The sequence below is a fragment of the Sinocyclocheilus anshuiensis genome, unplaced genomic scaffold (assembly GCF_001515605.1).
Source record: "Sinocyclocheilus anshuiensis isolate Anshui unplaced genomic scaffold, SAMN03320099.WGS_v1.1 scaffold510, whole genome shotgun sequence".
Taxonomy (NCBI): domain Eukaryota; kingdom Metazoa; phylum Chordata; class Actinopteri; order Cypriniformes; family Cyprinidae; genus Sinocyclocheilus; species Sinocyclocheilus anshuiensis.
In genome coordinates, this window is record NW_015542360.1 from 1,124,036 (window position 1) to 1,135,978 (window position 11,943).

Below are 11,943 nucleotides of genomic sequence, written 5' to 3' on the forward strand. Positions count from 1 at the left end.
TACAAACAACAAGCGCTACTCTACACTGCTCAAAACTCGCGTTTGAATCATCAGTGGCAAATTCTTTAAATATAAAAAAACGTACTTACAGACTGTGAGACAGAAGCGCCAGCATTGTAGTCTCCTCTCCCAGGATCAGGAAACAGTCCATAAAATGCGCTGCACACATCTGAATATTTGGGTTAAACTATTCTGGAACAGTGCTGTAAATACAACTTAACCACTGATTTCTAGTCATGTCCTCTTTTAGCTAGAGTGAGCGGAGGCCCGGGGGCTAGAGTGAGCGGAGGCCAGGGGGCTAGATTTCGCTTTCACAATGAAACACACAGCGCCTTCACGACATGGCAGCAACAACAATACTACGGTGAGAAAAAAAGTTACGCCTTCTTTCTGTGCGTGAATATTGGCGTTATGCAAATCTTCCCACACAGTGATGTAGGTATGTGGGGGCGTGTTAGAACGAGCCGTTTTAGGTAGGTGTGGTTGACTCTTAACTTTTATAAAGAATATCTCTTTGGATTTGAGACTTTAGTCTTTGCAACTTTACAGATCTTCTTTATGCAATATTTAGTGTTCAGGAGCATATTCATCATGTTCATGTTCACGTGTGCTTGCAAGACCTTGAACTGGTGCAAGCACAAGGTTTGAAATTGAGCAATAATTAATTTCTCCCACTGTTATATCATTTTCTGAGGCAGTTAAGGGACTGCTGAGGCCTGTTAAATTAAGATCAAGTTAGATATAAAAAAAATCTAGAAATGATTTATCTACCACTGTCAAATGCAGAATTTAAATAACTTTCCCCAAACCGTGTTACTGCTATATATATACAGTGGGTACGGAAAGTATTCAGACCCCCTTAAATTTCACAATAGTAAAACCATTTAATTGGACATCAGTTATCAGTTCGTTGAACATTGTTTGTGTGTATGTTTGTGTCTCTATTAGTTTCGACCATGGAGGAGATTTCAGGATCACACCAGGACTGCGAAAATGTAAGCCCTCACACACACAGACACACCTGTGCATATTTATTGATGTCATAGATGTTCTGATCTGTTTTTCTGTGTCCAGATGCATGTGAACTCACATTGGATCCAAAAACAGCGCACACACTCAACTCACTATTTCTAAAGAAAACAAAACAACATCATATGTGAAAGAGCAGCAGCCGTATCCTGATCATCCAGAGAGATTTAAGAGCCTTGAACAGGTTCTGTGTCAAGAGAGTTTAACTGGACGCTGTTACTGGGAGGCTGAATTGATCATACGGGGTCATGTAGCAGTGACATATAAGGAAATCAACCGGAAGGGTGGGATTGACTGTCGGTTTGGACTCAATGAAAAGTCCTGGTGTCTTTACTTTTCTGATAGGATTCATACTGCCTGGCACAATAATGTGAGCACAAACATTCCTCTATCTTCATCCCCATCTAATAGAGTAGGAGTGTATCTGGACTGGTCGGCTGGCATTCTGTCCTTCTACAGTGTCTCTAATGCACACACTATCACGCACATATACACATTCAACACCACATTCACTGAACCCCTCTATGCTGGATTTAGGCTATATCCTGATTCTTCAGTGTTTCTATGCCCGATTTAAATCATCAGGTCAGGAAACACAGAGACATTTCCATCTTAGACATTGTATTGTTGTACGTTGAATTTGTACACTAATTTTTAGCTTTTCTTTAGAAAGTCTTAATATTCTTTGGAAAGACTTAATATCTTAATGTGTGGAGCATTATTAGTATTATTTGAGCTCATCTATCATAGTCTCAAACCATTTTGAATGTTATCATTTAGCCTATTATTTATCTTTATCCAGTAGCCTATCAGTAGGTGGTCTTTGTGCTACAATGATACCGATACATAAGTTTATTTTGTATTTTTTTTTATCATATGTATTTATTTATTTTTCACATTTAGCATTTAGGCCTCTCAAATATTGCATATAGCTACAATCTAACACTGTCGCTTCACACTCCAGTAGGTGGCAGAAATTAACTTGGCTTGTCATTATCCATAGAGTGCAGCACATATTATAAAGAATTTTAGCGTAAGGCTGCTACATACATTATATGATATAAAAAAATGTGAAAGAAATTAAGGAGTCTGAATAATTTCTGAATGCACTGAATTGCTATATTTTCATCAAATGTAAGCACTGAAATTAATCAATTTAAGCCCACCGGCAACTATAGTAGCCGCAGTTTATAGTTGTCATTTTCCTTTTGTAAGTATTTTTATAGATGTTATCCACGTTTTATGTCTCAATGACATGCAAGCAAACAACCAAATAAAGGATTTAAAGAAACAAAAAAAGGTATTCACTTCCTTCCTGTCACATGAGGCTGTCAACTTGGGGGTGGATTTCCAGTTTTCAAGTGACAGCAGCAGTTTAAAAACTTTAGTCAGTCACACAAAAGGAAGAATGGAAAGATAAAGAGATAACGCATGGGATTAATTGCTGTAGATTATCTTTTTATCCCTTTTATGATATTATGTCTTGTAAGGGGCAAAATATTGAGGCCCCTTTATCCAGTTTGGATGCGTTTCATTCTAACTGGTCAAGGACCCTAAGTCTTTTTATGACTAGTAGCTTATGATTCCATTATAATGTTGAAATTCAGACAAGTAATGAGTTTACATTTACATTATTATATGAAATCGCCTACTATAGTCAGCCATTGAATACTATGGGCCTAAAAAATGCGCAATTTTCTTTCAGGTATACCTTTTTTTTATTATATAGATGTAATATTTTGGGGCAACTTAATGGCTGCATTTTGTTCTGCACTATGTTCCACCGCTTTAAAACAAATTGATTTGTTGTGTTTTCATATTCAGGAGATTATAAGCTAGATGCAACTTTTTTGGGTTTGCATCGAATGTTCTTCGACTTTTATGCATAATAAATTTGTTTATGAATAAAGATTGATCTGTTGAAAGCAGTTATTTTGAGTTAGATGGCAAAAGCTCTCCTCCTATTCAAATTTGACATTGAAGTGGTGCATACAACATATTTGCCCACCGGTAACTATAGTTGCCGCACAGATGTGGCGCAGCGCGACAAATCCCCGACAGAAAACTGCTGCTGCATTCTATTTATGAGATATTGACACAAATTTCAAATGATTTTCAATGGTCGCTTTGTCACGTCCAGTGTACTAGAGTCTTAGAATTATGCATAGGATTGTTTCAAAATAATTGAAAGTTTTATCATTTTTGCATCATGTCATTTACATATTTTTTGTATTTTAAACAGTTTTAGAAATAATCAGTTGAGCTGAGTGAAAATAAACATATATATAGTGCATTCAGGTTACAGGGCTAAGAAGGCTAAAGAAGGCCTATCAGAGAAGCCCAGCTCTGACTTCCTCTCTTCTCGGTGTGCTTGAAGTTTCATTGTGTTTCCGCTCACAGTAAGAGATGTTTGAATGAAGATTCATCTGGATCAGAAAATGAAGATAATACAGCTTCACATCTGAGTTTATCACATCACATTTGATTCATTAAATGGGTGTTCTTTAGATTTTATGTCTTAATGTGTTTTTCTTTCTGTTTTAGATCTGTTGATGTGGTCTCAAGCATAGACTGCAAAAAAGAAGGACGAAGCATCTTCACTTCCTTCCACTATAGAAAAGTGAAGCCAAAACATTCTCAGTATGGCGGCTGTCATCTTGCGAAAATGACGTCATTTGGAGCCCGAGTCTGCGCAGTAGTGATCGTGAGGTGGAGCCGTGGAATCAAAGTCCCGCCCAAACTCACGAGACCCAATCGCAAGCTCACAATCATGACACCACACCCCGTTTTTTTAGCATCAAATAACTAATTAAAAGCAAACGTAGTAGAAAAATGAACACTTGAACAGACATCAGCCCAACAAACACAGAACGTTGCGCCAACATTGCTAAAACGTTGAGGGTTCTACGTTGTTGGTGAAGGTTGTTACAACGCTGTCACAATGTTGACATTTAACCATCATTCAGGGCCGTAGCTTAAAGTTGTGCTTAGGCTGCCTGGACAACCACTGTACAACATGTACCTGTCATCATCGAATATCAGCCTTTTAAATTTAAACCGACAGTTAGTCCTTCTCATTCTTCATCGATCGAAGATACGCGAGTTTTGCTTTTTATTTCTCCAAGCTGAATAAGATAGGCTACGTAAATATTCAAACAAACGTTCCATCTAATGTGACAATAATTAGTTCTGTTAATAAACTGAAAGAACAGAATACATGATAATTTATATATACAGGGTGTTTGCGATCTGGTTTGGTCTAAAATGCTAGTTGTAATTCTTTCAGTATTCAGATATCCTTACTCTCGTGTCTGCTCACGCTAGTCACTAGTCAGTTCCTGTGAAGTTCTGTCCTGTCGTGTCAGGCTCTGCTCTGATCTGCTCTTTCTTGCTCTCTGCCCAGTTTTACATGTGCCTGCCGTGCATCCGTGTTACTGGATTGATGCCTGGTGTTGACTTGTGCCTGCCTACTGGATTCTGCATTTGCCTCTGCTCTCTGGATTTGTGGATCTTCTCGGACTGTTTTCTTCCTACCGACCATCTCGCCAGGCCTTTGACTGCGCTCCATTGTCTGCTGTATTCTCACGTCCAGACTCCGCCTCATCGGCCGGTGGCCGCTGTTTCAGTTGCTTTTCTTTTGTTTAATAAACATTCTCAACTGCCTTTGCTTTTTTATTTGAAATTGAATATGCTTAAACTACACGACTTAATATATTTACTTAATATACTCTATATAACATTTTTTTTTTTTTTCAAATGAATAGGCTACCTTTTGGTAACTTATAGACTACTTAGAAATCCATTGTATGTATGAAATGTTTTAGTATGAAATAAAGTTTGATTATATGATTTTTTATGGCATTTCTTACTCTTTAAAGTTTACACAAGCAGATGTTAAGTTAAAAAGAACAATATTAATTAATAACTAAATATATTTAAAAGTATTACATACTTATCCCGTGTTTGATATAACACCCAGAAAAGGCACTATTTCTAATCTGGCATAAAAAATACATGTAGTAAAAATGGCGCCTCACGGTTGCTGAATGTCGCGTAACAACGTTGCTACAGCCCTTTCGTGTCTTACATTTCTACGTTGTTACAATGTTGCAAGCACATAGATGGCGAAGTTGCCTTTATAAAAATGGTATGTTGCACAGACATTGCCACAGCATAAATGTGTTTGCTGGGAGCATGCTAAGAACTACCTAAAATGACAGAAAACATCTTTGGAAAAAAATTATTTGAAGTGTAATTCGATTATTTGTCTGACGTCCCTTTAGATTACAAGGAGAGGGCAGGGTTTATGACCTATACTGCATCCAGTCACCTGGGGGCGATTGAAAAGTTCTGGCTTCACTTTTCAAGACTTGTGCAGTGGGATGGGCGATACCACTTATTTTGTTTTCTATACGATACCGATACTTTTCAAGGCCAGTATCGTCGATATCGATACCGATACAATACTTCTAAATGAAACTTTTGAATGATGACATTTTTTAAATTATTAAATTACTTAGATTAAAATGGGTAATAAAAACCACTTAACTTTATATTTGAAACACATTTTAATTCAAATCAAATGATTCAAATCTACAAATACTACAGTTGAACTATGGTCACTTTAGTAAGGGACTGCGCCAGTGACTGGCTGTTGCATGCATAAAATGCAGCCTTTTTATTCTGACAGTGTATGATTTATATTAACATTACAGAATAGAACATGATCAATATTATCTTTCAACGTTCAATTTAAATAAATGTAATTGCACAAACTATGTATGCTACAATTTCAATTTGTTTATTGTGAAATAACTCAAACATATATGTTTTTTTCTGTCCTCTGATAAGCATTGTTCTGGGCTGCCGTTTCCAAAAGCATCAGCTTTCTTTTGATATTTTGGGAAACACAGCCCTGTTTGAATGCACTGTCAAAAGTGAGTGAACACGCTCTGTGATTGATTGGTTCTGTCTTGTAACATTCAGATGAGCAGGAAAATAGTATCATACACAATTATTCTCTAACATACGTTATTCGTCCAATTCAATGCATATTGTACGCATTAATTTTTTGTTAAATAAACAAAATTACTGGGATATAAAACACACCTTAGTATCGATATTTTTTGTTTGAGTATCAATACTGTCAATACTCACGTCAGTATCGATATATCGATACTTCAGGAACGATATGCCCATCCCTATGCGGCACACTTGGTCTCACGTGCACAAAGAGTCTAGAGTATAGCAGTAACTTTAGGAGCTGTTCAAACTTGTGCATGAGGAACACAAACTAACACTGATAGTGAAAAATGTGAAAACTGAGTTTTCTTACTTTTTTTTTTTCTTTGTGTGTGTACTATATCTGAGCTTTCTGTATTGCCAAATTTTGCTGCCTGCTGTGCCTTTCTTGAATGTAGTCACAATTGTTTGTAAGGATGATCCAGAGAAATTGTGATGCATCTGTGCTAATTTTCAAATGTCATAAGGGTCTGAATATTTATGTCAATGTGATATTTTAGTTTATTTCCTTTTAATAAATTTGCAAATCTGTTTTTTTTTTTTGCTTTGTCATTATGGAATATGTAATAATACAAAAAAATGATGTTATAAAGCATTTTTGCATAAAGCTTTATGCAATAAAATTTGAAAAATGAAGGGGTCTGAACTCTTTCTGAATGCACTGAATTGTTCTTTTTTGACAAACTGTGTAATCTGAATTTGAAATTCACAATTCTAATATAATTATGCATATTTGTTGTTATTTGAAAGTACTGCCCACGAGACCATCTTTGTATTTTAATTTTTTTTATAAACTGCATTTAGTGCATTCAGGTTACAGGCCTAAAGATGGTTGAAGTCCTGTCAGAAAAGCTCTGACTTCCTCTCTCATCTGTGTGGTCGAGGTTTCATAGTGTTTCCGCTCACAGTAAGAGATGTTTGAATGATCACAGTATAGAAGATATTTATCTGGATCAGATGATGAAGATCATACAGCTCCAGATCTGTGAGTTTATAACATTAGATTTGATTCAATCAGTAAAATAGGTTTATTTAAAATTTCTGAAAAAATGTGTTTTTATTTCTCTCATAGATCTGTTGATGTGGTCTCAAGCTGCAGAGAGTCTAACAAACACCGCAGTAACTTTAGGAGCTGATGTGATTATAAGCTGTGATCTTGATATAGAGGAGATTTACTGGTACAAACAGAAATCACCGAATCCTCCAGTGTTGATCTTACGCACTTATGATAGCACATATGAAAAAGCTAAATATGAAAACAGCATCTTCAAACTCAAATACTCAGTGAAAACTAACAGCAGTCTGCTCATCAGAAATGTCAGCACGGATGAATTAGGAGTTTATTATTGTGTGAAAACTAGTGAACCACAAAAATTCAGCAATGGCACTAAAATCTACATCAGCAGTGAGTTATTTTCTCATTTCAGATGTATTTTTAAACCATATTATGGATTTCCATATTGAGTACTTTGTACTTTTATGAAGAACTGATATTTTTGCAGTTTCATTACACTGTTAAAGACTGAAAATGAATAAAGATTGAACTACAAAACTTTTACAGACTCGGTCCACAGGAATCAGACAGAATCACATGATTGTTCACAACATGAGACACAATGGAGAAACCTGCCCATCATCACATCTGTCCTGCTGAATGTGCTTTTGATCATTGCATTAATAGGTTTGTACAGGCCTCATTGAACTAACTACAAAAAACAAACATTAGCTCTACACTAATGTAACAATACACTGTAACAAAAATCTGTGACATTTACGGTAAAATAAGGCAGCTGTGGTTGCCAGAACTTCACCGTAAAAAATATGGTAGCAACATTTTAGGTTTTACAGACTTAACTTAAATTCACAATAATTTAATTAACTGATTTAATGTTAATAAACCAAAATATTGAAGTACTAATATCTGTTTTGAACCATTGTAATGCACTGATAACCACCAAAAACTGGTGGTGATGAGAAAGTCACATGAGGAACCAACGCTCATCACAAACAGCTTTTCTAGAGCTGAGGAGGGCAGTACTTATACATAGAAGGTGCACAGTGTCATTCACACAAACACTAAACCCCAACATGGTGACACACATGATTCTGAAAAAATGCAATAAACATTAATTTAACAACATTACATGTAAGATTAAACCCTAATGTACACAACTGATAAGAAAAAAACTAAGAAAAAACATGTCAAACAAAAACATTTCAACAAAAAACATCAAATATGAAGTGTCATGCAGGGAATTCTGGGAGTGTCAATTTACAGTTTGTCACTGTAAATTATACAATGACTTTTTCTTTTTCACTTCCAAAGACCGTATTTTTTACAGTATTTTACTGTAAAATTACGTTAAATGTAATTACATTTATTCACCGAATATATTATGGAAACTTACTGTTAACCAATTAACAGGTTTTTACTGTAGCATTTTTACAGTCTTTTACTGTTAAAATCACAATCATTTTTTACAGTGTATCACATGTGCACTTTGTTTCGACTGTTGTAATGTGTATTGAGTGATGTTTGAATATTTTTTTAGGTATGGTGAAGAGCTACATTAATGTTACTGGAAGATCAATGAATTACACTGCAGCTAAAAACTCTAATAACCTACAGGTAAGATACATCTTCAGTAAATGTTATCTTATATTTTTCTTTCAATACCGTATAAGGCCATTGATGTTTAATATCTTCCCCTTTCAGTGTGCTGAAATTGATTTTTCTATGTGTGCTGGTAACATCAAGCTGAACCAGGAGCAGAGTAAGACTGTCTTATACAGACAATGTATGATGTAAATATGTAGAAATTGTGCCACCAAACTAAAATGTATTGTTATTATTTTTTAAATGGGTTATTTGGCCTAATAGGAAACTTGAACTTAGTGTCAGGACAAGAGTTTTTTTTCTTTTTCATAAATTATATTTTGCTATATTTTGCAAAATTATAAGTTTGCTATATCTAAATACGCATTGTGGTCGAAATGAATCAGCTTTTTACCATTGCAACAACTTTCATTAAACATTTCTGAACATTCATTTCATTTATTGCACCATTTCTTCCCAATTTATGTAATCTTGGAATTTTCTGCTACTTCTGCAGTTTTGTGTTTTATTATTTGCCATAAAGCTGGAAATCAAGGACACAAACCTCAATAAATGTACTAAAGAGATTTTTTTTTAAATTTTTTTTAGCTTTCACACTAACAGTTTTGAATATTGTTGTACATGTTGAAACTTCTATCTTCTGCACAGCTCTTGTTTGTGGTTTACACACATGGTTTCGTGCAAATGAAATGTTCCACTGGTTTGGTCACTTGATAGACGACACAATGGTATACACTCTTATGCAGCAGGTGGTTTAAACTCATGTGAACATGAACACAAACCACTATGAACAAATGCACACTTATTTTACTTTTGAGTTTCACACTTCCTATTCTACTCATCTTATTCAATTCCATAAAACAGAACAAACATTTCAGTAGGAAACAGAATAAGAGTAGTAGCAACATCTGACCACAACGAACAGAGAACTATGAACAAAACTAGACTAAACACAACTCACAAATTTAAATGTTACAGGCGTAACACTTTATTTTAAGGACCAGTTCTCACTGTTAACTAGCAAGCATATTACTAGAATATTGGCTGTTTATTAGTACTTATAAAGCACATATCAATGCCTTATTCTGCAAAACCATATTTTAGATCCCTTAATCCTACCTCATACCTAAACTTAACAACTACCTTAACTATTAATCAGCATCAAATTAGGAGTTTGAAGCAAAAGTCAGTTTGTTAACAGTGAGAATTAGACCTTAAAATAAAGTGTGACCATTACAAGTATAAAATTAGAGATTAATACTTGAAAAAAGAAGACAAGAGCTTAATGGTTGATTTTTGAACCAATAAAAGAAAACACTACACGTGTGGTCAGAGCAAAACTTCCTCTTGATTGTGGTTAAAATTACCCTGTTATTTTTAAAGCTCTGAGGTAAAGTTTCATCTCTAAAGTCGTGTGAAAGAAACGAGACTGAATCATGAAGTGTTTTAACATCCTGAAGATTATGCAGCTCCTTCTCTGTGAGTTTATTGTACTTCATGACTATTATAACGTGCTTTGTAAATTAATAAACTGACTTGTTTTATGACACAATTACATTTCAAATACTTTTATATATGCGTGTGCTTTATTTCACAGATCTGTTCATATGGTGTCGAGCTGCAGAGATTTTAACAGATCATTTAACGTATTTGGGTCAAAATGTGACTATAAACTGTGATCTTGATGTAAATGAGGTTAACGGGTTATTACTGAAACTACCAGATCCTCCATTTCTGATGTTACTCTCTTCCACAACTTCAGCTATTTTTTAACTACAATAAAACCTTTAAACAGAAATATTCAGTGCAGAGTACACATTGTCTGTTCATAAATAATGTTACTCCTGGTGATTTAGGACTTTATTGTGTGACCACAGAATCTCCTCCAAAATACAGCAACGGCACCAGACTACACATCACTGGTGAGTGAACGTTCACTGATCAACACCAAGTTAAATACTTTACATTGTTAGACACAAAATATTAAATATTAACATAAACCCTTTCAATGATTGCAGAGAACCAACTCGAGATCTAGAATCATACAGTGTTGAAATACACTGAGAATAATCAGACACACTGGCAGATTATTATTGTCACAATACAGAAGGAGACCAAACGGGACAGTACAGGCAAGTATGGATCTTTATTTGAACAGAGGATATGAGGGGAGAGATGTGGAGAGAACGGGTGAGAAGCAGAGAGTTCCAGCAACTGCAGAGATATGCTCACGTGATAACTGCTTCAAGTGTCTTTCACAGGATAGACGGATGATGACTCAGATGAAGAGAGATGGGTAATATTCCAGGTAAGGGAGTCAGGTAAGGAGTAGCATAGTGAAAATCGCGACCAGACAAAGTGCAACTGCAGTGACTGAGTATTTGTGCTTGTGTTGATGAGCTGGTGACAGGTGCGGCTGATTAATACAGGTGATCAGGTGATTGTGAACTGGTGTGTGAGGTGATTGGGTCTGACGAACTGGAGTATCCCTGAAAATTATCTTCATCTCTGCTTTCATAAATGCTCTTCTGATCATTGTGATCATAGGGGAGTTACTATGAACCCATATATGGGCTGATACCATATAAGGAAGGCTATGTAAATGAAGCATAAACATTTTTAACGCGATTTTGGACCCGTATCCGGGTCCACAGAGTTTAAGTAGTTTTAATAAAACTATATAAGTATGGCTACAAATGTCATGCTTAAAAATACAAAATGCTCATGTCATGCTTAAAAAAAATACTACAACATGAGACAGTTATGTTTTTGGGTGAAATATTGATTTAATGTTAAATCTAAATTGACTTTGTCACTTTTAAGGACTATTAAAGCTTCTTGTTCATGGAAATAACAGAACCAAAGACAACTTGAAACAATTTCAAGATATGAATATACAGCAGCTTTAAGTTCTGGATCCTGAACAACCACAAGACTCAACGCTAACAAAGATATGTTACAGAAAAATGTGACACTGGACCACAAAAGCAATCATAAGGGTCAATTTATTAATTTTTTTTTATTGAGATTTATACATCATCTGAAAGCTGAATAAATAAGCTTTCCATTTTGTTAGGATATAATAATATTTGGCATAGATACAACTATTTGAAAATCTGCAATCTGAGGGTGCAAAAAATCGAAATATTGAGAAAAAAATTGCCTTTAAAGTTGTCCAAATGAAGTTCTTAGCAATGCATATTACTAATCAAAAATTAAGTTAATTAAGTTACAGTAAGAAATTTACAAAATATCTTCATGGAACATGATCTTTA

The 11,943-nt window shown here is 35.1% G+C and overlaps 1 protein-coding gene and 1 pseudogene across 1 annotated transcript; both read left to right on the forward strand.

Moving 5' to 3' along the window:
* LOC107691888 (protein NLRC3-like) overlaps window positions 1-2,295 on the forward strand; it is an 8,814-nt pseudogene extending 6,519 nt beyond the window's left edge.
* Window positions 2,296-6,973: 4,678 nt separating this feature from the next.
* On the forward strand, window positions 6,974-10,062 carry LOC107691889 (uncharacterized). Its single transcript, XM_016490718.1, has 6 exons — window positions 6,974-7,036; window positions 7,124-7,456; window positions 7,613-7,732; window positions 8,604-8,680; window positions 8,768-8,825; window positions 10,052-10,062. The coding sequence occupies exons 1-6, from the start codon at window positions 7,009-7,011 to the stop codon at window positions 10,060-10,062; spliced, it is 627 nt and encodes a 208-aa protein (XP_016346204.1). The 5' UTR covers window positions 6,974-7,008.
* Window positions 10,063-11,943: the final 1,881 nt, after the last annotated feature.

What these genes read in the sequence shown, in the direction of transcription:
- LOC107691889 (XM_016490718.1), top strand. Translation starts at nt 7,009, where the DNA reads ATGATGAAGATCATACAGCTCCAGATCT. An exon ending in TTTGATCATTGCATTAATAG is followed by an intron (nt 7,733 to 8,603) that starts GTTTGTACAGGC and finishes ATATTTTTTTAG; the next exon opens with GTATGGTGAAGAGCTACATT. An exon ending in AAAACTCTAATAACCTACAG is followed by an intron (nt 8,681 to 8,767) that starts GTAAGATACATC and finishes TTCCCCTTTCAG; the next exon opens with TGTGCTGAAATTGATTTTTC.